This window comes from Lepus europaeus, chromosome 2 (assembly GCF_033115175.1).
Source record: "Lepus europaeus isolate LE1 chromosome 2, mLepTim1.pri, whole genome shotgun sequence".
Lineage (NCBI taxonomy): Eukaryota > Metazoa > Chordata > Mammalia > Lagomorpha > Leporidae > Lepus > Lepus europaeus.
The window spans coordinates 69,352,326-69,380,207 of NC_084828.1; the positions used below are offsets into that span (position 1 = coordinate 69,352,326).

General features: G+C 50.7%; 2 protein-coding genes across 4 annotated transcripts in view; one reads left to right on the forward strand and one right to left on the reverse strand.

Moving 5' to 3' along the window:
- The window catches only part of BOC (BOC cell adhesion associated, oncogene regulated), an 85,601-nt gene extending 73,820 nt beyond the window's left edge, over window positions 1-11,781 (forward strand). For 2 of the 3 annotated variants that reach the window (XM_062208162.1, XM_062208173.1), the window contains 11 exons: window positions 1,984-2,146; window positions 2,526-2,636; window positions 3,536-3,742; window positions 4,115-4,296; window positions 4,886-4,991; window positions 5,665-5,787; window positions 7,776-7,997; window positions 8,999-9,234; window positions 9,381-9,457; window positions 9,876-10,054; window positions 11,053-11,781. In XM_062208162.1, coding sequence (XP_062064146.1) covers window positions 1,984-2,146; window positions 2,526-2,636; window positions 3,536-3,742; window positions 4,115-4,296; window positions 4,886-4,991; window positions 5,665-5,787; window positions 7,776-7,997; window positions 8,999-9,234; window positions 9,381-9,457; window positions 9,876-10,054; window positions 11,053-11,240 — 1,794 coding nt within the window. In that variant the 3' untranslated portion in view covers window positions 11,241-11,781. The remainder of the gene's footprint in view (window positions 1-1,983; window positions 2,147-2,525; window positions 2,637-3,535; window positions 3,743-4,114; window positions 4,297-4,885; window positions 4,992-5,664; window positions 5,788-7,775; window positions 7,998-8,998; window positions 9,235-9,380; window positions 9,458-9,875; window positions 10,055-11,052) is intronic. The other variant, XM_062208175.1, reaches the window with a different exon arrangement.
- A 4,115-nt stretch (window positions 11,782-15,896) lies between these two features.
- CFAP44 (cilia and flagella associated protein 44) overlaps window positions 15,897-27,882 on the reverse strand; it is a 116,369-nt gene continuing 104,383 nt past the window's right edge. Inside the window, exons 33-35 of the mRNA XM_062176743.1 lie at window positions 23,254-23,414; window positions 20,641-20,775; window positions 15,897-16,088 (exon numbers count right to left, since the gene is read on the reverse strand). Of these exons, the coding sequence (XP_062032727.1) occupies window positions 15,897-16,088; window positions 20,641-20,775; window positions 23,254-23,414 (488 nt within the window). The remainder of the gene's footprint in view (window positions 16,089-20,640; window positions 20,776-23,253; window positions 23,415-27,882) is intronic.

Sequence of the window (27,882 nt, forward strand, 5' to 3'; positions counted from 1 at the left end):
CCGAGAGGCAGGAACCAGCGGGGCAGCAGGAATCTCATTTTTTCAGGCCAACAGGGGGCTATGGAGGTGCCTCCCGCAAAAGGCAGGCTGGCAGGGGCCGGGCGTGGGGGTCCAGAAGTGCCAGGCTGAGGGCGTCACACCCTGAGTGTGGATGCCAGTGACTGAGCCCCCTTGCCTTTTTTATTTTCATTTCTGGGTGCAGTGGCGAGGGGGACGGGTAGGGGCAGTGGGAGGAGGAGGCACAGGGGGAGCTGAGAGTCGGCATGAAGCCCTTGCTGAGTGTGGCCTGTGTCCAGCCCTGGCCCATGGGACACTGGGAGCTGTCGGGCGCACATTCCCATGGGGCACTGAGAGCGTCGGCCGCACGTTCCCCTATGGGGGCATTGGACGCAAATTCCCATGGGGCACTGGGAGCTGTCGGGCGCACATTCCCATGGGGCACTGGGAGCTGTCGGCTACATGTTCCCATGGGGCACTGGGAGCGTTGGGCACACGCTGCAGGTCCAAGTTGAGTTTTTGGAGCCATGTCTTCCTGGCGGCTCTGATGTGTCTCAAAGCTCACCACCCAAAGGAGTCTGAGCTCACAAGGCTGGGTTGTGCTTCTCATCCCTCTTTTCTCGCGGGGCATCAGGACTTAGCTCATTTTCGCTTCTCTACGCGTGTGAGGCGATTTCGCTTCCTGCTGTGTCTGCAGAGCCGGGCTACTGTGTTTGGGTTTCCAGCACCACTGGGGATTCTGTTTGTAAAAAAACTTCTCTCCTTGGAACAAATCCTGGAAGGCTGACATTAATGAGTCCGGCCCGGCCCTGTCCCTTGAATGGCAGGTTTTGTTCTCCTTTGGAGTGTTCGGCTTGGGGATAAGAGCTTTGCCTTCCAGCTGTTTCCTTCCCCCAGTGAGGCAGTTTCAGGTTCCAGCAGGCTCACTGAGAGCCACAGGGCTGGTCGGAAAGGTGGAGGGCTGAGCCGAAGCAGCCCCTTAGCGTCACCTGTTGGGGGAGCCTGGGGTTCCTTTGCATGTTCCTTTTGATTGAAGGAGCTAGGATCGGGAAGCCATGAAAGACAAACCCCTGAGTTACACGGTTTTTATGTTCTAAGCCAGGACTGAGGGAAGGAGCAGGAGATGATCGAAACCTCTTTGGGTGGAGAATCAGGGGAGGGGCTGGGGGTGGGGGAGGGGGGCATCTGTTGGGAACCTGCTGTGTAGCAAGGTCAGCACCAGGTGCTTCCAGAAGTCACCTAGTTCCACCTTCAGGATAACTGGGGAGATTCTTATTTGGTTCTTTTCAGAACTGGAAAGCCTAGGATCGGAGAGCAATGACAAGTTGCTCAGGGTCGCGCCCTCAGGATTTGAACCCAGGACTTGCTGGCTCCCAGACTAATCCTTTCTAGGACAAGTCACGAGCAGGCACATGCTCTTTGGAGTCAGGTCTTGGTTTCTGTGCTCACCAGGGATGCCGGCTTGGGCAGATTGCTCCTCTCTCTCAAGCTCGCGATGTGGGAGTAACAGTAGCAGTGATCACGCAGGCTGTGGTGGGGAAAATGAAGGGTCTGTGCCTGGCACACAGGGGCACGCAGCAAATCAGCTGCCTTTATTACAGTCACTCTTGTCGTCTCGCATTCAGATAAGCTGAAGGTGCCGTGCTTGGCTTCAGTTCAGCCAGGGGAAAGAAGGTGAAACGTGGAGGTTTGGGACGTGCAGGGGCCAGGGTCTTGGAGTTCTCAGCGTCAGTCAGGCCTCCTCACCTTCCCCACTGCAGCTTCCCTGTTAGGACCAGTGGATGTACACCAGAGAGCCTGACTTGACCTGAACTTGGTGTCCCACAGCCAGGAGGCCATCTGAGTTCTGCAGCAGTGACCCCACCACCCACCCCCAACCCAGCCATTGTCTTCTTGGGCCCGGTCCTGCTTTCCTTGCCAACCAAAGCCCACCTGTATACAGCTCAGGGCCGAGATGCCAGGCCTCACACCAGCCACCTTCTCCAGCAGGTCACAAACTCCTCTGATGACTGGACGATCGCCGGCATCCCCGCCGGCCAGCACCGCCTGACCCTCACCAGGCTTGACCCAGGGAGCCTGTATGAAGTGGAGATGGCAGCGTACAACTGTGCGGGCGAGGGCCAGACAGCCATGGTCACCTTCCGAACTGGTAAGGTCCAACATTGCCCCTAGCTTGGGGTCGCCAGGGGCCCACACATGTTCCACGAGGCTTAGCCAGGCATCTGTGCTCGGCCGGCTCCTTTATCCTTCCTTCCGGTTGCTGCCTTCCTGTGATTTGTGTGCGAGGGCCAAGGCCCCACCTGTAGTCACGAGCCAGACTCTCTGACATCCCGCCACTGTTCTCGCACATGGGGCCAGCCGCACTCCACCGCAGAGTCCGGCAGAGCCCGGACTCAGATCCGCTGTCCTGTGTTCTTAGTGGTGTCACCGAGTCACGCTCTGGCAGGGGCTGTGGCAAGAAGTACTTGTTGACGAGGCGGGAGACCTCATGCACCCTGCCTTGCTGATGGCAATCTATTCCCACCCAGGACGGCGGCCCAAACCCGAGATTGTGGCCAGTAAGGAGCAGCAGATCCAGAGAGATGACCCTGGCGCCAGCCCCCAGAGCAGCAGCCAGCCGGACCACGGCCGCCTCTCGCGTAAGCCCCCAGGGGCAACAGAGGGGGCTGGGGACTGCCTCAGAGGCCCTGCCGCCACAGGCTGACTGAGGTCTTGATTCTGTAGGGGCAGGAGTCCTGGGACGTTTTCTTGAATTTCCCCCACTTAACCACAGTGAGAAAGTAGACACAGCAGTTTAACCCAGCAGGTCCAGAAAAGGGTGGCCCTCTCTACACACTGGCTTTGCAGAAGTACATTTTGGTGCAAAAATTGTTTTGGAAATTGTGTATGTGCAGTCTTCAAAAAGTTCATAGAAAATGTGTCTTAAGAAAAAGCTGTGGGCCTGCGCCGCGGCTCACTAGGCTAATCCTCTGCCTTGCGGCGCCGGCACACCGGGTTCTAGTCCCGGTTGGGGCACCGATCCTGTCCCGGTTGCCCCTCTTCCAGGCCAGCTCTCTGCTGTGACCCGGGAAGGCAGTGGAGGATGGCCCAAGTCCTTGGACCCTGCACCCCATGGGAGACCAGGATAAGTACCTGGCTCCTGCCATCGGATCAGCGCGGTGCGCCGGCCGCAGCACGCCTACCGCGGCGGCCATTGGAGGGTGAACCAACGGCAAAAGGAAGACCTTTCTCTCTGTCTCTCTCTCACTGTCCACTCTGCTTGTCAGATTAAAAAAAAAAAAAAAAAAAAAAAAAAAAAAAAAGCTGTGGATTTCAAAACTTTTTGTGCACCAAAATATCTTTTAATCCCATTTTTCCATGACCATTTGGACGTGCCTCATGGGACTTTAGAGACCTTGACTGAAAGGCTGCTCTGTGGAGAGGGTGACAGAGACAGCTGTGGTGCAGGGCTGGGAGGAGCAGGCCCATCGGCAGCCCAGGGCGGACAGCCCCATCTCACCTTGTCCCTCTTCTGCCTCCCAACGCGTGGTCTCCGCAGCCCCAGAAGCTCCAGACAGGCCCACTATCTCCATGGCCTCCGAGACCTCCGTGTACGTGACCTGGATTCCCCGTGGGAACGGTGGGTTCCCGATCCAGTCCTTCCGTGTGGAGTACAAGAAGCTAAAGAAAGTGGGAGACTGGATTCTGGCCACCAGTGCCATCCCTCCCTCCCGGCTCTCTGTGGAGATCACAGGCCTGGAGAAAGGTAGGGGCCTGGCCACTCTCCTGCCTGATCCCCCTGCAGCCCGAGCCCCCTGCAAGAGGAGGCCCAGGGGGAGGAGAAAAGAGGAGCGTGAAGCTCCCTCTCCCTTCCACTTCCTGGCAGGCTCACGCAGTGCTGCTTATAGCGCTGACCCCAGTCCCACAAGCCCTCTCTTCTCCCTGTCTCAACAAGCGTGTCTATCCCTGCATGGCTCCTCTCTGATGAGGGCTGCGGTTCTTAGGAGTCCTGGGGGACTGGCTTTTGTGGAAGGGCTGCCCAGAGCATCCTACAGGTCCTGGGCCTTGATGGACGTGGGAGAATCAGAAGGTGTTTCCCAGTTCTCGTGTCATTAAGGGTCTTGCTCTCTCTCACCAGGCACCTCTTACAAGTTCCGAGTCCGGGCACTGAACATGCTGGGGGAGAGTGAGCCCAGCGCCCCCTCCCGGCCCTACATGGTGTCTGGCTACAGCGGGCGTGTGTATGAGCGGCCTGTGGCAGGCCCATACATCACCTTCACAGATGCTGTCAATGAGACCACTATCATGCTCAAGTGGATGGTGAGTGGGCCTTGCTGTAGACTTGAGTTAGACAGGAACTGGCAGCTTGTAGCGGGGCAGGCAGGAGTGACTCCCCTGCTTCAGCCCTTCCTAAGACCCCTCCTCTACATGGTCCTCCACCTGTGTTCCTGGGAATTGGGCTCCCCACAGGGTGCACCTGACAGGCCGATTGGTAGAATTTGCGAGGCTCCTCTTAGCTCTCGAGAGCTGCTGTTTGTGGTCTGCTGCTGGTTGTGGTGCCTTCCCCTCCTAGACCTCCAGGCTGGTTCTCTACCTCCTTCCTGCTCTCGTCGCCAGAGGGAACCCCAACACAATTGTTCAAGATCTCTTTTTAGCCAGAAGTCCTCATCCTTACAAGCCCGGGGAGGTTCAGAGGAGACTGGAAGCCTCTGAAGAGTGGGCAGATTGTTTCTTGTCTCTGTATTCTGCAGGGAACCTCAGGGGTACCATTAGGAGTCATTGTCGGGGGGTCCCCCAGTAACATGCCAACTCGAGACTAGACCGGGGTAGAATTTCCAGACACCAGTGGTTTTGCTTTGATGACGTTTCTCTGCTCCCTTGTCAACTCGTTCTTCTCCATTCCCTATAGTATATTCCAGCAAGTAACAACAACACCCCAATCCATGGCTTTTACATTTATTATCGGCCCACCGACAGTGACAATGACAGTGACTACAAGAAGGACATGGTGGAAGGTGAGGTGCACTCTTGGGTGATGTGCAATAGTTTCCTGCACTGGCCAGGGTGTCTGGATGTTGGTGAAATCTGGTGACGCTTAAGACCTGGGTCTGGTGGGACACACAGCACCCGTGGCGCCATATAAATAAATAAATAAATATATATATATATATATACACACCCACACATATATATATGAATAGGATGACTTTCTTTTTATAAATTTTTATTTATTTATCTGAGAGACAGACCAAGCTCCCATCCACTGGTAAACCCACTGCCCCTCAACCCCCCAACCACCACCAAATGCCCACAGCAACCCTGGGACAGGCTGTGGGCTGAAGCGGGGGGAGCTGGGGCCGTGGGTGGCAGGAGCCCAGTTGCTTGAGCCGTGATTGCTCCCTCCCAGAGTGTACACTCGTAGGAAGCTGGCACTGGGAGCCAAGCCAAGACTCAGACTCGGTGCGGGCAGTCTCACCCACCAGGCCAAACAGCCTCCCCGTGCTCCACGTTACTGACCCACTCTTGGTGCTCTTGGGCCATCAAGTTCACAAACCACTGCTTCCTTCTCTCCGTCCTAGGGTGCAGGAGGGCACCAAGGACGTTTCGTCCGGTGTTCCCTGTCTGAATCTAAGGGGGCCAAGCAAAGGACAGCTATGTCACGTGCGTGACCGTCTCTCTCTTTCGCAGGGGACAGGTACTGGCACTCTATCAGCCACCTGCAGCCAGAGACCTCCTATGACATTAAGATGCAGTGCTTCAACGCAGGAGGCGAGAGCGAGTTCAGCAACGTGATGATCTGCGAGACCAAAGGTGGCTTTTTTCGGGTCCTTGTCTCCCTCCCTGCAGTTTCTAGCAGAGTAGGGCCACGTCCCTCTCCCTCTGCTGTGCTGGCTCTCTCGTTCCCAGGGAGATGCCTGATTTTCCAGGGGCCTCAGATTTCATCATGTTCCACCCTTCCACTTATTTTCTTGTGTCTCGTGTTAAGTATGAGTGGGTTGTTGTCATAGTGGCTTCAAGGAGCTTGGGAATTCACTTCTCGATGAACTCATGAAGATAGAACCCACTCGTTCTTCCCGCAGTAACCTTAGTAGTCACCTTGGTTGGCTGATTTCATTTAACTACAACCCCGTGAGAAGGGAGAGAAACCAAGCATCAGCAACCTGTGTACCTTGGCCAAGGTCATGCAGCCAGTTAGTGGTGGAGCTCACTTAGAACCTGCAAGCCTGGGCTCCTTCTGCACACGAAAACACGTTAAATGACTTCACATAATAACTTAATTAAGATGTGCACGTCGGTCAGATGGGTAGATAGCATTGTCAGCATTTTTCAGGAGCACTGTAAGGAACGTAATTAGGAGACTCTCCCACAGCAGCAGGCCCAGAGACCAAACAGCGTGCTTGCCCACCTGAGCCGAGAACGTTCTCCCTGCTGCCTGGCACTGCTCTCAGATATTGCTCAGCAGGGACTTAGCGAGTGGCTCCCGTGTGCCGCCATCCTGTACGGTGGAGGGAGAGGCCCACAGGGACATAGCCCCGAATCCTGGGTCACGGGGTGCAGAGAACACGCAAGGGCAGGACAGAGGCCTCATGCAGCCTGCGCACTGGGCTGCGGGAAGCAGCGTTGAGTCTTTGCAGTAGGATGAGGAGAGAGTGGCTCTGGGAGTGCCCAGGGCCTGGAAGGGCAGCTCAGGGAAGGAGCCAGAGACTTGGTGGGTAGTGAGTCCTGGAGGGCCCTGTGGGGTGAGCTCTCGCGGTCAGTAGCGGGAGCCGCTCGAGGTTGTGAGATGGACAAGAGGCCTCGCTGGGTTTGCTGAGCTGCGTCACCCGTGAGCAGGCCAGGGCCGAGGGGAGAGAGCACATGCTTGGAGTAAGGTGAAGGGAAGTGATGTCCCTTTGCTGAGGAGCTGTGAGCAGGGCTGGGGGAGTGGAGGGAGTCCCAGGTCCCTGAGGTCGTAGCCTTTACTGAAAGGGGGCAGGCGAGGTGGGAGATCCATTCCGTGAGGAAGAGACCGGCCGAGCCTCCGGTTCTGCGGAGGCGCTAATATACCAGCGCCTTCTGCCCCTGGGAGGGGTCCAGGCGGGGCTGCTGGCTGGAGGCGGAAATGCTGGGAGTAGGTTACACCGAGAGAACAGACCGAGAGGGGCGAGGAGGCTCTGCCAGTGTCTGAGAAGACAAAGGGAAAGGCAGGAGAAGGGAGATGGCAGGCAGCAGCGGTGCGAGCAGCAGTGGGAAACTCAGAAGATGGTGGCCTCGGGGGGGCCGAGGGATCGGCGGGTGGGCAGGTGCCGACTGGGCAGCCCCCAGCACAGCCCAGCACAGCCGTGCCGTCGGCACTTGGCTCCTTCCATGTGCTGCTGTCACATGATTCCCGTTGTCATAGCTGGGTCCTGGGGTGTCGTCTCCCTGCCCGCGACCTACCCCCATCCCTGCTGCTTCCCCTCGGCCAGCCCAGGCCGGGACAGCGCCTCTGTGGGCCAGCTTCTCCAGCCCTGCCCCCATCTCCTGCCTTTTAAATATTTTCTCTCCAAAGTTCACCAGTTAATCTTTCAGCAACTGCTCCCCACCACTGCTTCCGCCCCCAGCACTAAGCTCACAACATCCCAGGTTGCATAGCGCAGGTCTCCCCGGTCAGAACACTGGACATGCCAGGTTCACAGCCAGCACAGATGCTGGTCGCAGAGGGAGTTTTGAGTTTGACCCCATTTCCCACATCCCTGGGATTTTACTTTCTTCCCTATCCGTCATGAAGGAAATGTCAATGAAATAGAGGCTGACGTGAGTTCTGTTCACAATTACAGCCCGCAAGTCTTCGGGCCATCCGGGTCGACTCCCGCCCCCAACAATGGCCCCACCGCAGCCTCCACTGCCTGAAACCAAAGAGCGGCCGGTGGGCACCGGGGCCATGGTGGCCCGCTCCAGCGACCTGCCCTACCTGATCGTCGGCGTCGTCCTGGGCTCCATCGTCCTCATCATTGTCACCTTCATCCCCTTCTGCTTGTGGAGGGCCTGGTCTAAGCAGAGTGAGTGACGCCTCTCGGCATGGGGGCGAGGGACGTGCCCGGCACCACAGCCACCGTGAGCTCAAGCTGTGGGGTCTCCAGACACCTGAGGGACTGAGAATGGCCGAGGTCGTGACCTCCGTCCCGGCTCAGAGCCCAGCTGAGGACACGCGTGAGCAAGGAGATGGTGGCCCATGCATCCCTGCAGCCACTCCTTGTCTCACCCCATTGTCTTTTTTTTTTTTTTATATGACCTTCGTATTTCTTTCTTTCTTTTTTTTTTTTTTTTTTTACAGTGGGGAAAGAGAGAGGGAGGGAGGGAGAGAGAAAGAGAGAGAGAGATTTTCCATCTGATGGCTTACTCCCCAAATGGCCACAATGGCTGGAGCTAGGCCAGGCTGAACCAAAGAGCCAAGAGCTTCTTCCAGGTCTCCCACATAGGTGCGGGTCCCAAGTACTTGGTCCGTCCTCCTAGGCACACTAGCTTTGCTAGGCACATTAGCAGGGAGCTGGATAGGAGGTGGAGCAGCCAGGACTTGAACCGGTGCGTACATGGGATTCTGGTACTGCAGAGGGAGGCTTAACCTGCTACGCCACAGCGCCAGCCCTGCTCTGTTGTTTTTTGATTCCCAAGGGTGCTTCTCTGACCTCACGTTCAGACTTCAGGCAGCCTCTGCCTCTTCTCTGGGTCCGGGGCTGCCTCCAGCTTTTCCCTGACTCTGAGTGAATCTTTCTTTTATCCCCTAACCTCTGCTTCAGATGGCAACCCTGACTGGCCTCATCCGCTCCTCCCCCTCACCACCTTTCCCCTCAAACTGCTGCCCCGGTCTCCCACCCTTCTCCTCAGTGCCAAAGAACGGCGAGATGTTAGATGTTGGGAAGAAACAGGGACAGAAAGATCCTTCCCTCAGGCAAGGCCAGCTCCCAGCCAACAGCCGCGACCCTGTGCGGCCAGTGGCTCCCTGGCTTCGTGTGCACGGCTTCCTTGATCCAAGCCGGCCTCTGTCCTCTTGTCCTGACAGAACATACCACAGACCTGGCTTTCCCTCGAAGTGCCCTGCTGGCCTCCTCCTGCCAGTACACCATGGTGCCGCTCGGAGGACTCCCGGGCCACCGAGCCAACACTCAGCCCTATGGCAGTGGCCTCAATGGACAGGCCCGTGCCGGCAGGGTCCACGTGAGCAGGGGCTGCCCCGCCGGGCCCGCGGCCTACCCCGGCATGAAGCCTCAGCAGCACTGCCCAGGGGAGCTTCAGCAGGTAACGGGCTCCCAGGGTTCAGGGAGTGGCTGGCAGCTGCGGAACCTCAGAGGGGGCCCTTGGGCTGCCGCTTGGGGCGTCAGGCAGCCACGGATGGTGATGGGACGCCCCACCGTGACCGCTGGGTTACTCTTGCCTTTGAGCAGCAAGATGACACCAACAGCCTGCTGAGCCAGACCCTTCTTGGCAATGTTTACGACTCCCAAAGCCACCAGCTGACCAGGTAAGCGGGTCCCGCCCCTCCCTGCCTCTCACCCGCTAGCCTCGGAGTCCCACCTCTCTGTAGCCCCTCGCCCAGCACCAAGTGCTTTTGCTCATCTTGGTGGCCCCCGAGGCTGACCGCCATCCTCCCACCAGGCTGTGCCCCTCAGCACTAAGTGTTGTGCTTGTGGTTAGGATGCCCTTGCCACCTGAGACCTTCCCTCGCTGAGTGGGCCGAAGACGCCCACCTACAACCAACTTGGGGCCCCTGGACACCCGCCTCCACAGCTCCCGCTGCAGCATGAAATGGCAGTGCGCCAGCAGGGTCGGTGGAGCTGATGGTGTGACGCCCCGCAGCCAGGGCAGGCGTGGGGATGCCACAGGAGCACTGGCCCACTCTGTCCCTGCCTCACGGCTCCATCTGGTCTTTTGCAACGCAGGGGCCCCACGCCTCACCCAGACGAGGGCGCTTTCTTATACACACTGCCTGATGACTCAGCTCCCCAGCTGCTGCAGCCCCACCTCCAGGAACAGCCTCTGGCCACGGGCCGGTCACACGTGAGGAGTGCGCCCGACGGTCCTGGGCTGGAGGCACCGTGGGACCCTGCATTTCACTCAGGTCAGGGCCAGGGAGCGGGCAGCGGAAGTGAACAGGTTGGGGATGACCTGAGGTCGGCATTCATGGCCCAGCAGCAGAGGCGAGGAGAGAGCAGTCTCTAAAGTGGGGCGTGCTGAGGGGCCATCCACTGCGCCAGTGTGGAGGGGAGCGAGGGTGGGGGGAGGCTCGCCACTCCCCTTGGCTGCGGAAGGTCTGTGGGCAACCAGGTGGATCCTGCAGTGCTGTAACCCGTGGCCCTCAGAGGCCAAGGAAAGGCCGCTTCTCCGTGCCAGGGATAGGAGCCTGTTTTGTGTCTGCATTTCAAGGCCATTCACAAATTCCTTTCGCCTCCCATCACCAAGAAGCATTCTCTAATCACTTGCTCTGTTGGGTCTTGTCTCTTAATTAAGGAGTAAGATTGCATCAGTGGTTAAGGAGCCAAGTTCTCACTACAGCATCATCAGAGCTCTGTGCACGCACAGCACTGCTCCGAGAGGCTCAGGGCCTTTCCTGTCCCTCCCCCCAGCACCAACCTCTGGTCCTCTGGTCCCCTTGGAAATCCGTGGGTGCCCAGTTAGGACCGAGGCTGGTTCAGAGGATTGCTGATGTGTCTCAGCCTCTGTGGTGTGCATGTCCATTCCCGTGCAGATCCTAGGCCCGATCTCTGGGAAGTTCGATTCTGAAAGACTCCTAGAGCCAGCCCCCGCCGCACGTCAGTCTGCAGGGAGTGAATTGTGGGTGTGATGGTTATGACCAGCAGCCACACCAGAGGGCATCCCAGCAGCCTGGACCCCTGGGGGCAGGCTGAGTGCTTGGGAGCCTCCATGGTCCCAGGTGGGAGGGACGTGTGTAGCCAGTGGCCCTCTCCATGAATGCCTGCGCTTGGTTGTAGGTTTCTCTCCCTCCCTTTGGGCCAGTATAACCAGCTGCCACCAAAGACAGAGACTGGCCCAGTGCCATCATGAGTTGGTTTCCTGGTCAGTCTGGGTTTTAACGCTCCCACCTTCTTTCCCCCGCAGGGACCCCGTGCTGTTTGGGCCTGGTACCCGTGGAAGAGGTGGACAGTCCTGACATCTGCCACGTGGGTGGAGGAGACTGGTGTCCCCAGCACCCCACAGGGTCCTACCTAGGACAGGAACCTGTGGTGCGGCGCTCCGCCAGCCCAACGGTGCACGTGTCGTTTGAAACGCCGCCTCCTGCAGTTTAGGCAGAAGCTGATATCCCAGAAAGACTATGTTTTTGTTTTTTTTTTTTAAAGAGACAGAGAAAAATTGGTATTTATTTTTCTATTATAGTCATATTTATATATTTATGCACTTGTAAATAACTGTATATGTGTTTTTATAATTCTGGAGAGACATAAGGCATCCTTCCCACTGAAGCACGAGAGGGAAACAAACCTCAGCAGGACAGAGTAATGGCGATGGCCAGAGCACGGACTCCTTGCTGAGGACTTCTGCCGGCTGCCTGGGAGGCGGCAGGAGGCCCACAGCCCAGCGGACGAAAGGCAGACTCCTAGGCACACTGCACTTGACTGCCACGAGGGAAGAGCAAGAACCACAGTCTGGAGACAGACCCCCGAAGATGGCTGCATCTGTGCTACAGGAAACGCTTTCCTGAGACGCCAGGAGACCAGACTGCGATGTGTACAGCACCATAAGCATTAACAGACCTTCCAGCATCAGTAATCTGTGACAACATATCTCTGTAAAAACAAACACTGTAACTTCTAAATAAATATTTAGTCTTCCCTGTAACCTTCAGCTTAGTCATCTATGAGTCAGCATTTTCTTGAGACGGTGGAATTCAGTCTTTGAGGATTGAAGAGAATACCCATCCATTCAGTGATGACATCTGGAGAAGTCAGCGAAAACGTTTTGCATTTTTTTGTTTTGTCTTTTCAGACCTTGTCTGTTGTGTTTTGATTAACGCGTTCTGTAGAATGGGCAAGGAACAGCAGATTCCTGGTTCTCTTGTGGGAGAGCTCTGATCAGATTGAAGGAATGAAACCAATCCTTTATATAGAGGCGTGTGTATTCCATCCAGATCTTTCCTCCGAGCTGCTGTTTGCCTAAGGGCCGGGCTGCACGTGAACATGCGGTGCCCAGGCAGCTCACGCCCCTTGTTTCCAGAGATAGGCCGGCATCGCCGGGGCGGTTGACTCACTGGTTAAAATCAACACTCACTGCTGGCCAGCTAAAGGATCAACCAGAGCTTTCTTTTATAGGCTGAAAACTAAAAACCTTTAAATGTGGAACTGGACTTGATGGCGCCTGGGGCTTGCCGCGACAGTTTTCGTATACTTTAACTGAGTTTTCAGGGCACGGTCAGTTTTCTAGATTTCAGTGAGGTTGAGTTAGAGATGAAATGCCACTTGAGACAATCTCATTGAGGCATGCCAGGCCCTGGCTTCTAACCAGAAAGAATTTGACAAAGGGATCCTAGGGCTGCTCCAGGAATTGGGTCAGACTCTGTTTAGGACAAGTGTGCCCTCTGCTGGCCAGAAGAAGAAGGGCAGCTGCTGCTCAAGACTCCTGTACTACCCTTTCCCTGTCAAATAGCCAAACCTGGGAAAAACAGTTCTCACAGAAATGCTGCAGCATTTTCAGGAAAGTAGTGTTTTAAAAACTGGATGACTTTAAGGGACATGAAAATGCTAGGTAAGGAGAAGCAGAGCATGGAAGAGAAGAAATGGGATAGTGCGACTTCAGGCCCAACCCGGCAGTGAAGGCCGACAGGTCACTTCCCCATTGGGCAAGGCTTACATCCTCCGTCCCCGCTTCGCTAACCCAGGGCCCTCTGCTCAGAGCTACCGCTCGCCTTCCAGCACGCGGCCTTTTACAGATCCCCCTGTGTTTCTCCTTGATGGTCTGGTTGTCAGAATGGTTTTGGGTAAACTTAACTCAGTGGAATGTGAAGCATCTGCTTTCTGCACAGTGCCGGAATCGTGACAGTGCTGCTTGGTTTTAGCTAAAAAGTCGCGGGAGAGAAAAAGCCCTCCTGAGGCTTGTCAAGTGGGACAGATGTGTGTGTTTCCCTTGCAGAGAAGAGAGGGAAAGTCAGGACCTTAGGTTTAAGCTTCAGCCCAGGAGACAGAACAGCTCAGGGCTGCAGTGCCGTTGTGTGTGGTATTGGGATGCAGGTTAGTTACTATTCTAGTGCCTTCCTAACGTTTTGATCCAGTCAGCAAAGGCTGTGTAAACTATGAAGGGAAGAGTGAGACCTGCTGGGTGGGAGCCGGTGGAGCGCGGAGGTCCACTGATGGCTCACAGACCTCCCTGAGGACGGGGGCCTTCAGTGACAGGAGACAAGGCTCAGCTCCATTTTTCTTCCAATACTGAGATTCAGTGGTACTGTGAATGAGAGCTCAAATAGCCGACTTAGCATTCACTATTGATGAACAAGTAGTTGGGGCAAAGCTGATGTTGGGCCTCACCTGCACACGTGAGCGCACAGCAGGGGCCAGACAGCAGGGTGATCTGGGGAGCAGGTCCTGTTCCAGCTGCCTCCTCTCCGGCCTGCATCCTGGGGATCCTTTGAAGCTTCACTTGCTAAAGACTCAGATGCTCATACTTAATTATAGCTTCAAGGTTACAGCTGAGATTGAGTAGAAGTGAAACAAAAGCTCTTAAAGTAACTTGTCCAATTCAAAATAAAAGAGTTGTTAACTATACAAATCCTGAACATGCTGGATGAAGCCCTGAATATTACAGACTTAGCTAGTGATTTAGTCTAGTTCACTTTGGGAAAGGAAATAATCCCAATTAGTTTTATTCTAAGTTGAAAAACACATGGGATCATTGGCATGGCTCTCCCACAGACTAAATTCATTCTTGCTGCATGCAGAATCACAGAATTTCAGAATGGAAAGGATCCTAAGAACTTAGCCAAATTCCTCCTTTGTCGTATCATAAATGAGGCCCAGAAGAGCATGCAACTTCTGGCTCTCAAAACTAGCAAGGTGATAATATTGCAAGATCTTTCTCGAGACCAACCACTTTATCCATGGTGGTGGCCAGCTCCCACGGTGGTCCCTAAGGACACTAATGTAATTCACACCATGTTGGGTCCCTTCCCACATCACACCAAGACTGACCTATGTGACCCACATAGCAATAAGGATAGGTCATTTCCATGACCAAATTGTAAAGCACTCCAGCTTCCATCCAGGTTATCCTCTCATGCTCTCTCTTGCGCTCTTGGGTTACTGGCTCCAGGGAAAGTCATGTGATCAGCCCCACGGAGAGGTCTGTTCAGTGAGGACCTGCGGGCTCCTGCAGGCAGCCAAGCCAGTGAGTTTTGCAGGTAGCTGCCCTGGCTCCAGGCATGCTGCAGACGATGGCAGCCCCAATGCGGTGTGACTTCAACTGCACGACAGACCCTGTGCCAGAGACACTCAGCCTAGCTGCTCTCAGATTCCTGGCTCTCGGAAACCCACTCAGCCCTGGGCTGGTTGTTTTGGGCTAAGTTTTAGGGAGCAGTTTTTCACATAGCAATAGATAAACTGAGACTAGCACATTTTGAAAAATACAAGAAGGTGATAAAAGGTAGAGAAGCTGTCACAGCAGACATTTTTGGTGACAGGCACAAACAATAAACTCTTTTCACCTCTTACCTAGGAAAGACTCTTACAGAGATAATAGGCCAAGTGGCCACGTCTGAGAATATTCTAACACACAGAAAGCAAGTCCTGTCTATGATTTTGGGGAGCAGACTAGTGGGCTAACCACAGGTTAGGAGGAGTTGGCACTGCTGAGCTGCCCCCTACATTTATGCAATACCAGTAACTGTGCTTCTTGGTTGCTAACTTCCATGCTGGAACATCCCAGAAGTCAAGCATCTCATTCGGACAGACCCAGAGAGCTCTGAATCTAAAGTGCTACACTCTAAGGCTAACAGAACCCGCCAGGTCCGTGTGATCCTTTTTCCATGGTTGCAGCCATTAATTTCAAAGTGTACTTACCTCCAAACCAAAGGATTCTCTTGAATTAGTTTAAAAATGTTTTACATAGTCAAAAATGATTGTTAGAGATGCTCTCTCAGAGTGACGTAAATCTACTTCATTTCCTGTTAGGTGTCGAAACTAGCAAATGATTCAAACAAAAACTGAGGACATGAGAAGCTGGGGAACACCTAAGAGCACTGGGGAAACTGCACGGACCTTCAGAGAAACGTGTCCTTAGTGGACAAAACACAATCTGCTGTTGCACTCAGAACTGAGGGCTTTGAAAAGCCGTGGGGGACTCGGGAAGCTGGTTATTTTCCTGCTTTCAGCCAACGCAAAGCAAACGAAAGCAAACTGCTTTGCTGTCTGTCTGCGCTTCCTGAATCCTGAACCCTCAAATAACTGCCTTGTGAAGTCAACCACGCCAAAATCCTAATTTGCATTTCTTATTCTATGCTATTGTTGGCAAAATAGTTTGTCTTTTTCTCTTGTGTTCTCCCAGAGAACATTTAACAAAAACAAAGTTTGTTTTCTAAAGATCCAAGGGTTGAGAAAAGGAAGTTTTCTTGTGGATTGCTGAATAATAGTTTTTATTGCCAATGGCTAAAAATTCAGAATACCAGAAAAACAAATATTCCTAAGACAAAATATAGAACAGATGCTTTCTTGCCATTAGGCGATACAATGTAGTAGGTTCCAAACATCTAAGATGGTTCAGTTCAGAAACAGCTGGATTTACTACGCTGTAGCCAGCTCTGAAAGAACCGAGTTGGAGAAGAATTATTGAACTAAATGACTAGATCTGGTCTTAGGGTTTTAGGTTCGGAAACTTTAATGGTGGTGTTGCAGGTGAGAAACAGAACTGCCAGAGGATGATGTCGGAGCTCCTGGCTGGACTTCAGAAAGCAGCACCGTGATTCATAGCTCCGTGGGCTTCACGTCGGTCTCTTGTACAGACTGAATGGGTGGCAGGATAAGGCCCCCCTTCTTGCGCAGTAGAGCAATCTCTTGCTTTAGGGCCAAAATCCTTTCCGACTGGGTTCGGATCAGTTCTGTGATCCTCTCTTTTGCCACAATATCTGCTTTCCGGGGCCTCTGGAAGGCATTGCCCTGTTGAAAGACAACACCCCTTTGCTGTGAGCGCGGTCTGGATGTAAGAAATGGGCCGCCCTTACATTACATATCTGTTTTTTTTTTTTCTTTTCTTTTTGACAGGCAGAGCGGACAGTGAGAGAGAGAGAGAGAGAGAGAGAGAGAGAGAGAGAGAGAAAGGTCTTCCTTTTTGCCATTGGTTCACCCTCCAATGGCCACCGCGGCCGGTGCATCGCGCTGATCCGAAGCCAGGAGCCAAGTGCTTCTCCTGGTCTCCCATGTGGGTGCAGGGCCCAAGGACTTGGGCCATCCTCCACTGCACTCCCGGGCCATAGCAGAAGGCTGGCCTGGAAGAGGAGCAACTGGGACAGAATCCGGCGCCCTGACCGGGACTAGAACCCGGTGTGCTGGTGCCGCAAGGCGGGGGATTAGCCTATTGAGCCCCGCCCTTACATATCTGTTAGGAGGGCACCTTACAGTCAGGCTAAACAGCCTCTGTGCCTTCATTTAAGGAGCCTTCAATTCCTCTGCTGAACTTCCACCATCAGAAATAACGTTCAGGGCTGACACTGTGGCACAGTGGGTTAGAGCCCCAGCCTTCAGCGCTGGCATCACATATAGGCACCGGTTCAAGTCCCAGCCACTCCACTTCTGATCCACCTCCCTGCTAATGTGCCTGGGAAAGCAGTGGAGGATGGCCCAAGTGCTTGGGCTGTTGCACCCACGTGGGAGACCCATAAGAAGCTCCTGGCTCCTGGCTTTGGATCGGCTCAGCTCTGGCTCTTGTGGCTGTTTGGGGAGTGAACCAGAAGAAAATCTCTCTGTAACTCTGTCTTTCAAATAATTTTTTTTTTAATAAAGAACATGCATTTGAACTAAGGAACAACCCTTAAATGCAAATCCCCACTGGAAGAGCAGTAGCACAGTAAGCCAGCCGCCAGCCAGGCATCACCTCAGCGGTCACCACTGAATTATAAGAGAGAGGTGGGTCTTCTATTTGGCCCAAATTTTGGTTCCCTTAAAGAACCCCTCTCTCCTCATCTGGTACGGCTGGCTCCTGCTCATGCGCCAGACCTCACTTGGAGGTTCGACACCTTTGCTCCACAGACTGGGTTAGGACTTCCTGCTCTCTGGTCTGGGAAAACATCCATCCTATGTATCCACCATCGTAATGATCAGACTGAGCCAGAGGAAAGTTATGTCACCTCTTTATTTTTTTTGAATTTTTTTTTTTTTTTTTTGCCAGGCAGAGTTAGTGAGAGAGACAGAGAGAGAGTTATAGACAGAGAGACAGAGAGAGAGGTCTTCCTTCCGTTGGTTCACCCCCCAAATGGCCGCCATGGCTGGAGCTGTGCTGATCTGAAGCCAGGAGCCAGGTGCTTCCTCCTGGTCTCCCATGCGGGTGCAGGGCCCAAGCACTTGGGCCATCCTCCGCTGCCCTCCCAGGCCACAGCAGAGAGCTGGACTGGAAGAGGAGTAACCGGGACTGGTACCTGATGCCCCAACCGGGACTAGAACCCAGGGTGCCGGTGCCACAGCAGAACATTAGCCTAGTGAGCCACAGTGCCAGCCACCTCTTTTCTTCTGAACCCAAAATAATGCCAAGTTCAAGTGGCTCAACCTAAATGCTGTTTAATGCCTGGTTTTCAGGCCAGCCCCCGTGCCTCTTAGAGACAGGGCCCGTTATGGCTAGGTCCCAGCACTGCACCCAGACCCTGCCCTTGTGCTGGTTATGCAGGTGGGTGCTTAGGTCTGCATGCATGAAACGCCTGTTATAGGAAGGATCTAACATTTACCTCATGCCCACTCTGGGCCACAGTGCTTGACATATGCTCTCTCGTTTAACCCTCACAGCACTGTGAACTATACATTGTTATTTCAGTTTTATGGATATGGAAACAGACTCAGAGCTCCACTCATTGGCCTCGGTCACTGTACTGCTAAGGGCTGAAGGGTTAGAAACAGGTTGTCTGCAGCCATCCATGACCCCTATTTCTGATGGCACACCTTTGTAGGAAGCAAGGGTTTTCCAACTCCCATCTGCCTCTTCCTTGTTCTATTTCAGAGGCTGTGAGAGTTAAACTCTAACTTTACCCAGTTTCCCTTCCAGCTAGTGTTGGCTAATTGGATGTTAACAGAAAACTTCTCTTTTTAAAAGTTTATTTACTTATTTGAAAGGCAGAATGACAGAGAGTGAGAGAGAGATCTTCCATCTGCTGGTTCACCCCCTGCCAAATGCCTGCAACAGAAAGGCTAGGCCAGGCTGCAGCCAGGAGCCCAGCACTCCATCCGGGTCTCCCACGTGGACGGCAGGGATCCAAGCACTTGGGTCCTTGTGCATTTGCAGGAAGCTGGATTGGAACAGAGGAGCCCGGACAAGAACAAGCATCCCAGTACGGAATGTGAGCATTCCAAGCTGCAGTGCAACCTGCTGCACCGTGATGCCGTGATGCCCAGGCCAATTTTTGCTTCCTTAAAACAAGGAACAGAGAAGGTGGACACATGGCTGTGAAATAGAGCTGAAGAAGCCGTCTTGTGACTTTGAAGGAAATGCCAAGAGGATCGCCGAAACACTGGCCCTGACCTAAAGGAGCTGCTACAGTGACACCCACCGTCATCTCCCTCCAGACCTCTTGTGAGATCAGAAAAATGGCTATTTGTCCAAGCTACACTAAGTGGGGCTTTCGGTTACTTATAGCCAAAAGCATACCTGACAGGTCAAAATATGCCCCCAGTCACTCCAGCTGGACACTCTGAAATCACCTTAACTTCCTCTCCATTCTCCTCATCATAGCCAACTGAGTTTTTGCTATGCTTACTTTGAGAAATCTTTTGACACCTGCATTTTCATTTTTAACAACAACATCCTAATTCATCTCCATGTCATTGTAAGAGGCAATGGAGGGGCTGGCACTGTGGTGCAGCGGGTTGAGCTGCTGTCTTCAGTGCTGGCATCTCACATAGGCACTGGTTCAAGTCCCAGCTGCTTCACTTCTGATCAGCTCCCTGCTAATGCACCTGGGAAAGCAGTGGAAGACGTCCCATGTGCATGGACCCCTGCTCCTAAGTGGGAGACCTGGAAGAAGCTTCTGGCTCTTGGCTTTGCCCTGGCCTAGCCCCTGCTGTTGCAGCCATTTGAAGAGTGAATCAGCAGATGGAAGACCTCTCTCTGTACTTCTGACTTACAAATAAATGAATAAATCTTTTTAAAAAAAAGGCAATAGAGTCAGCTCTGGAGGCAGACAGACGTGGATGTAAAAGCTGCCTTCACCATGCATTCACTGTGAGAGCTTGAACAAGTTACTTAGCCTCTAAACTTTGGGAAGTAGTGTTTCGAGGATTAAATGAGACAGCATATGTAAGGAGACTATTTATGTAAAGATATACAGTAGAGATAACTAGAAAGATGCACTATGTAAGGAGACATAATCTAGTAAGTTCCTTTCCCATTCAACTGATCTCCTCCCTCCAAGTTCTTTCTCTCCAATGTATCTGGGCTTAGCAAAGCACATCAAGTCAACAAACATTGACTGCCTGGTCTGTAAAGACTTTGTTTAGGTGTTAACATTCTCAAATGCTTCCTTGACGCCTCACACAAAAATCTTCTATGGCGTTAGGGCCCTTGAGAATCCATCTGCAGTTTTCCTTTCAGATCTAATCTGCAATTGTAGGCCTCCCAAATCTGCTTATTGATTCCCCATGGAAGATACCATATTCTCTTTCTTTGGGACTTTATAGACCAGTGATTTTTTTTTTTTGATCATGTTAACTTTTTTTTTTTAAACTTTTATTTAATGAATATAAATTTCCAGTGTACAGCTTATGGATTACAATGGCTTCCCCCTCCCATTACTTCCCTCCCACCCACAACCCTCCCCTCTCCCGCTCCCTCTCCCCTTCCATTTGCATCAAGATTCATTTTCAATTCTCTTTATATACAGAAGATCAATTTAGTATAAAGATTTCAACAGTTTGCACCCACATAGAAACACAAAGTGAAACATACTGTTTGAGTACTAGTTATAGCATTAAATCACAATGTACAGCACATTAAGGACAGAGATCCCACATGAGGAGCAAGTGCACAGTGGCTCCTGTTGTTGACCCAACAAATTGACACTCTAGTTTATGGCGCCAGTAACCACCCTAGGCTGTCGTCATGAGTTGCCAAGGCTATGGAAGCCTTCCAAGTTTGCCGACTCTGATCATATGTAGACAAGGTCAGTGATTTTTAAACTCCAGTGCACAGCAGAATCACCCACAAGGCTTGTTAATGCACTGATTGCTGGGGTCCTTTCCCCAAAGCTTCTGGTTCATTAGATTGGGGGGGGGGGGCAAGAAGTCACATTTTAAACAGTTTCCCAGAAGATGCTGATACTTTTCTAAGAGACCCAAAAGGAATTGAGTAAAGCAGAGTTGCATGTGGCTAAACTGACCCAATGTCCTCAGGGAACCAGATGGCCAGGAAGTGGTCCAAAATTAAGATCTGTTTGAATGCCAGGACACATTCCTGTGAACAGCCACTGTTAAGAGCTTCCTGAACTCTGACAAAGGAAGATAAGGAACATACCTGCTGGTTCTGTAGTGTATTCAATCGAGAATCTAGTTTCTTCTTTTCAATACATAGATCATTCATCTGATGAAGCTTTTTGGTGTGTTCTTTTGTCTTCATCATTAGTTCCCATCGCATTTGAGCAATCTTTTCCTACCACGATAGATAGAAGCAAAATGGATTAAGCAAATAAGATGGGAGATAGAGAAAAATGATCACCTAGAGTTGATCAAAACCATCAGATAAATGGAGCCACAAGTCAGAAGTCCGTATGAGAATACAAACAGAAGCAATTGCACCATGTCTGGCCTGATTAAAGATGAGAAGAGAGGCCAGTGCTGTGGCACAGTGGGTTAAGATGCAGCCTGCAGTGCCAGCATCCTATATGGGCACCAGTTCAAGTCCAGGCTGCTCCACTTACAATCTAGCTCCTTGGGGGCCAGCACTGTGGTGCAGAGGGTTAAAGCCCTGGCCTGAAGCCTGGCATCCCATATGGGCGCCTGTTCTAGTCCCGGCTGCTCTTCTTCCGATCTAGCTCTCTGCTGTGGCCTGGGAAAGCAGTAGAAGATGGCCCAAGTCCTTGGGTCTCTACACACATGTGGGAGATCCGGAAGAAGCTCCTGGCTTCAGATCTGCACAGCTCTGGTCATTGAGGCCATTTGGGGAATGAACCAACAGTTGGAAGACCTCTCTCTGTCTCTACCTCTCTGTGTAACTCTGTCTTTCAAATAAATAAAATAAATCTTAAAAAAAAAATCCAGCTCCCTACCAATGCACCTGAGAAAGCAGTGGAAGATCACCCAAGTTCCTGGATATATGCACCCATGTGGGGGACTTGGAAGAAGCTCCTGGCTCATGATTTTGGCCTGACCCAGACCCGGCTGTTTGCAACCATTTAGGGAGCCAACCAGCAAATAGAAGATATCTTTCTGTCTCTCCCTCTTTCTCTGTAGCTCTGCCTTTCAAATAAATAAAGATATTTTTAAAATAAATAAAAATCTTTTATCTGAGAGGTAGAGTTACAGAGATAAAAGGAGAGAGAGAGAGAGAAAGAGAGAGAGAGAGGTCTTCCATCTGCTAGCTCATTCTCCAATGGCCACAATGGCCAGAGCTGAGCCAATCCAAAGCCAGGAGCCAAGAGCTTCTTCTAGGTCTCCCACATGGATGCAGAAGCCCAAGTACTTGGGTCATCATATACTGCTTTTCTAGGCCATTAGCAGGTAGCTGGATTGGAAGTAGAGCAGCCAGGACATGAACCGGCACCCATATGGGATGCTGGTGCTGCTGGCCCCTAAATAAATAAAATAAATCTTTAAATAAAAAAGATGAGAAGCATTTAAGACTGTTCAAGGAAAAAAAAGATGGTATAAATAAGGTAGATATTGTTGAAGAATGAAGTTAATATGCATTACTGATTTCTGGTACTCATTACTCTAAAGGAATGGTGATCATCTAAACAACAAACTTTCATATATTGCTTTCTCCCGCAGTGATCCATGATCCTCAGGGTAGCTGGCTGGACTGGCCATATATCTGCATAGTGACTTTCTTTCGTTCTCCTGTAGCTCCAACAAATTACAGGTAGTGGATCCCTTATCTGAAATGCGTGAAACCTGAAGCATTTCAGATTTTGGATTTTGAAATATTTACATACACAAAATGAAGTATCTTGGAGGAAGGGACTCAAATAAACACAAAATCCATTTATATTCACATACACTTTATACTCATGCCTGAAGACAGTTTGATACAATATTTTCAGTGCACCTATGTTTTGACTGTGACTTATCCACATGGGGTCTGGTATGGAGTTTTTTACTTGTGGTATTATGTTGGCACTCAAAATTTTTGGATTTTAAAACATTTCAGGTTTCTAATTTTCCGAGTAGGGTACCCAACCTATATTTTAGATTTCACATATTATCTCCAGCATTATTCTGATAGAGACCAATTCCACTGACACGGAAATCTAAGTAATTTTCTTCTTCATAGCATAGTGGTCTATCTTGGGTTAGCAAAGATAAGATGGGGCCATTGCACAAGAAAGCAATAGGAATGTTCCCTCCCACCCTATGTGCTGACTGGGAGAGTCCTGATGGTCTGTGGGTTCACAGCAGCTCCAATCTCTGAATCAGGCTGGAACGGGGCACTGTGTCATGTGCTAGGAACAAGAGGTGAGCATTAACATTTTTCAAGACCTTAGCAAGCAAAGTGTCTTGTTACAGAACTTATTACTCAGAGATAGTTTCTAATTTCCAAGCTGGAAGAGCATTCAAAACTATCCAATAACACAATTAGATTTTTTTTAAAGGCTAGTAGTTCCATCTCTAATACTCAGCGTATGTATACATGAATTCAGACTTCAAAGTGGTATCTCTATAATCTTTTGTACCATTTTTTGCATCATATGTATATGTACCTGAGACCAGAAAACCTGCTGGTGCTGAGGCTCTCACTCCAAGACAGGGAAGTTCTTCCCACTAAGTGAACAGCAGAGACCCTGGGAGAGCCACCTTGGGCCCACAGACCCAGCTCCAGCTGCAGCTCCAGAGATGGAGCCACCTAGAGCTCACCAGGATTTCCTGCCTCTGCCTAGAGTCAATCACGGAAGTTCACTGGCCCTCTCCTCACCTCCCACATCTTCATTTCCTTCGCATTCGATAGCTCCTTTCGAAGTTTTCTGATCTTTAGTTCCTCAAGAGTTGTGTTAACAGAAAGCGTCTGAAGGGCTTCCAGGTCTATCACACGGCCAAACTTGCTGACCATCAGTTGACGGACTGTTTCTTCCATTTCTAGAAGAAGGCAATCACCGTCTCAGAGTGACCAATGGCTTCCATTATTAACCGAGTATCACCACTGGCAGTAAAACCCCAAGGAAGAGCTTTCGCAAGATGACAGAAGACTGCATGCTATCAACTGGCTTTCCTCTGTGGCTTTTCACCTGCTGCTTTTCTCACTCACAAAGTACCCGTTCCTACCTCTGGTGTCTTTTCATCTTCAAAATACTGTGTAAAACTGACTCGTTTTTTTCCCAGCTGGCTTACACAAGCTGACCTGCCCCTCCACAGACTGTTAACAGGTTCCAGCTAATTATAAACTTTGCAAGGTTTCTTGTTTTTATTGATCTCTACAGCACTAGTGTTAAGAACAGAGCAAGCATTTACAATAGAAGCTCCCATTGTACTCCAAGTTAAAATTCAAGTGCTAGCATAGCTAACAAGGCCCTCTGTGGTCTGCCCTACCCTGCCCTGCTATGTCCCCCACCTTCTTTCCCACCTTTCCCCTACATTGACTCTACTCCATGCTTCAGTGTGTTTCACAGGATGACACAGGGCACAATATTGTTATAAAGTTCTAAAGCAATACATTATTTGCAAAAACACATAAGTGTGTTAAAATCTATTTTAAAAGAATGGGAATGCTAAACCCAGAATGGAAGAGTGGCTACCTCTAGGTGTCAGGAGACAAGACAGAGAATGGGGTACAGTACACACAGAGAGACAAAGTAGTGTTGGCAGTGGCGCTGCATGGCAAATCCATGGAATTCCTTTTGTTCTAACACTTGATAACTTATGTTCAATATACCAAAAATTACAAAAAGTATTTCAAAAGATAATTATCTTGTCCTAGAGTTACCTCAATTCCAGATGGGTTAAAAATGCACATGGGGCCGGCGCCGTGGCTCAACAGGCTAATCCTTCACCTAGCGGCGCCAGCACATTGGGTTCTAGTCCCGGTCGGGGCGCCGGATTCTGTCCCGGTTGCCCCTCTTCCAGGCCAGCTCTCTGCTATGGCCCGGGGAAGGCAGTGGAGGATGGCCCAAGTGCTTGGGCCCTGCACCCGCATGGAGACCAGGATAAGCACCTGGCTCCTGGCTTTGGATCAGCGCGGTGCACTGGCTGCAGCGCACTGGCCGCAGTAGCCATTGAGGGGTGAACCAACGGCAAAAGAAGACCTTACTCTCTCTCTCTCTCTCACTGTCCACTCTGCCTGTCAAAAAATAAAAAATAAATAAATAAATAAAAATGCACATGTGCGGTGCTGGCACTGTGGTGCAGTGGGTTGAAGCTCTGGCCTGAAGCGCTGGCATCTCATATGGGCGCTGGTTTTAGTCCTGGCTGCTCCTCTTCCAATCCAGCTCTCTGCTATGGCCTAGGATAGCAGTGGAGGATGGCCCAAGTTCTTGGGCCTCTGCACCCACGTGGGAGACCTGGAAGAAGCTCCTGGCTCCTGGCTCCTGGCTTTGAATCAGCACAGCTCCAGCTGTTGTGGCCATCTTGGGAGTGAACTAACACACAGAAGACCTCTCTCTCTTTCTCTCTCTCTCTCTCTCTCTGCCTCTCCTCTCTCTGTGTAACTCTCTCAAATAAATAAAATAAATCTTTAAAAAAAACACACCTGTGCTTGTGGGTGGATCCAAGATGGCGGAATAGGGAGGGAACTTACTGCTCTAGTCTAAGGAAAGATAGTTTTTAAAAAGTGGAGTGTACTCTCAGGGAAGAGTTAGGGAGAAGACAGCAGAGGAAACTCCATGCAAACCAGAGGGACACTGTGTACTTCCATGGAGGGTGTGGATGTGCACAACTCAGGACCCTAGCAGCCAAGAGCCCCAGCAACAGCTTTAGAGAGAGGTGAGACCAGACTATAGCAGCACAGGCCACTGGCGATAAAGCTGTGGGAAGAACGTAGCACGGGCCCGGCTTGGAGCCCTGTGTGGTATAGTGCACCTGCCAAATAGAGGAGAAAAAAAGCGGGCACATTTTTCTCTCTCCAACCGTCCTGCACAGGAGTCCTGTAACAAGCCAAGAGAAGGAAGGCACCATTTTGAAAATATGTAACAGCTGCACCAGCTTGTGTCTGCACACCCAACAACCTGCCGAGTAGAGATGCCTGAGTATGGCTGGGAGAACTGATAGGGGGCCGGGTGCTTGTGAATGTGGGAGAGTTGTGTGCTGGACTGTGAAAACACTATGGCTGCATGGGAGGGCACAGGGAGTGGCTGAGACTTTGGGCAGTCACTGTGGGTGGCTCCACATGCTTGGGGCTCACTGATTTCCTCTTGAGGGTCATTGCCGTGGGATCCATGCTCATACCAAGGACTGCGCAGATGCTTTGTGTGGTTCCTGGTGCAGCATTGACAAATATTGTACTCACTGGGGCTAGCGCAGACTCTGGTCTCTTTTGAAGGAAGGAGGTGAGCATTGAGACTATACCAACAGAGCAAAACAAACCTCCCCTCGTATTAAAAAAGAGAGGAAGAGAGAAAGAGAGAAAGAGAGAGGAGAGAGAGAGAGAGGAGATTTACCATGCCCAACCTGGGTGTCACCTTGGACATTCCCTTCACCCTGGAACACTGAACAGAGCTCCCTGGCCACACCCACCACATGCCTCTAGGGACTCACTGAAAAAGCAGACATTCCACTAAGCCACAGAGGCATAGCAAAAAGATAAAAACCATCACAGGGAAAAAACAAAATAAAAAAGAAACAAACAAGTATCTCTACAAATGCTGAATAATAAATGCAGCAACTCAAGAAGCAATATTAAGGAAGACAACATGATGCCCCCAAAGGAACACAATACTTCAATACTAGAATGTGAAGATGAAGAGACTGAAGAAATGCTAGAAATGGAATTCAAAAAATTGATCAAACGATTACTTTGAAATAATCAGAAGCAAATCTATGAACTAATAAAATCCATCCATAACATGAAAGAAAATTTCTTGGCTGGCGCCGTGGCTTAACAGGCTAATCCTCCACCTTGTGGCGCCGGCACACCAGGTTCTAGTCCCAGTCGGGGTGCCGGATTCTATCCCGGTTGCCCCTCTTCCAGGCCAGCTCTCTGCTGTGGCTCGGGAAGACAGTGGAGGATGGCCCAAGTCCTTGGGCCCTGCACCCCATGGGAGACCAGGAGAAGCACCTGGCTCCTGGCTTCGGATAAGCGCAATGCGCCAGCCGTAGCAGCCATTAGAGGGTGAACCAACAGCAAAAAGGAAGACCTTTCTCTCTGTCTTTCTCTCTCACTATCCACTCTGCCTGTCAAAAAAAAAAAAAAAAAAAAAGAAAAAGAAAATTTCTCCCATGGAACTGAGATCTTAAAGAGAAATCAAAATGAAATCTTGGAAGTGAATAATTCAGCAGAACAAATAAAGAATGCGGAGGAAAGCCTTAACGACAGACTCGGTGAAGCAGAAGAAAGACTGAGTCAGAAGACAAATCTCTGGAAATTTTACAGTCAGATCAAAATGAGAAGAAATTAGAAAACCAAAAAACACTGTTGGAGATCTACAGGATACTATCAAACAACCCAAATACCAGTCTTAGGGGTTCCTGAAGGCATGGAAAGAGAGAATAGATTAGAAGGCCTTTTTAGTGAAGTAAGCACAGAAAACTTCCCTAATTTGGAGAAAGAAAGGGACATCCAAGTTCAGGAAGCACATAGAACTCCTAATAAACATGACCAGAAGAGATCTTCACCACATTATAGTCAAACTCTCCACAGTAAAGCATAAAGAAAATATTCTAAAATATGCACAAGAAAAATGCTGGATTACTTTCAGAGGATCTCCAATTAGATTCACAGCTGACTTTCATCAAAAAACCTACAAGCTAGAAGAGAATGGTGAGATATATTCCAAGTCTTAAGAGAAAAAAACTATCAACCCAGAATACTGTACCCTGCAAAGCTCTCATTTATGGATGAAGCTAAATTAAAGGCCTTCCATAACAAACAGAAATTGAAAGAATTTGTCACCACTCATCCAGCTTACAAAAGATGCTTAAAGATGTGCTACACACAGAAACACAGAAACAGGACCATCACTATGAAAAAAGGTGAAGGCATAAAATCTCTCTGTAAAAGTACAAAGAAAATTCAAAGTAAACAATAGGAATATTTATGGAAAAATGGCAGAGCCAAATCATTACTTATCAATAGTCACCTTGAATGTAAATGGCCTCAGCTTTCCAGTTAAGACACAGATTGATGGAATAGAATAAAAAACAAAAGCCATCTATTTGCTGCCTACAAGAATCCATCTCACCAAAAAAGACACCTACAGACTGAAAGTGAAAGGATGGAAAAAGATATTCCATGCTAGGAAAAAAAACAAAAAAGAGCTGGGACAGCCATCCTAATATCAGACAAAAGACTTTAACACAAAAACTGTTAAAAGAGCCAAAGAAGGACACTATGTAATGATTAAGGGATCAATTCAACAGGAAGATGCAACTACTATAAATGTATATGCACCTAATT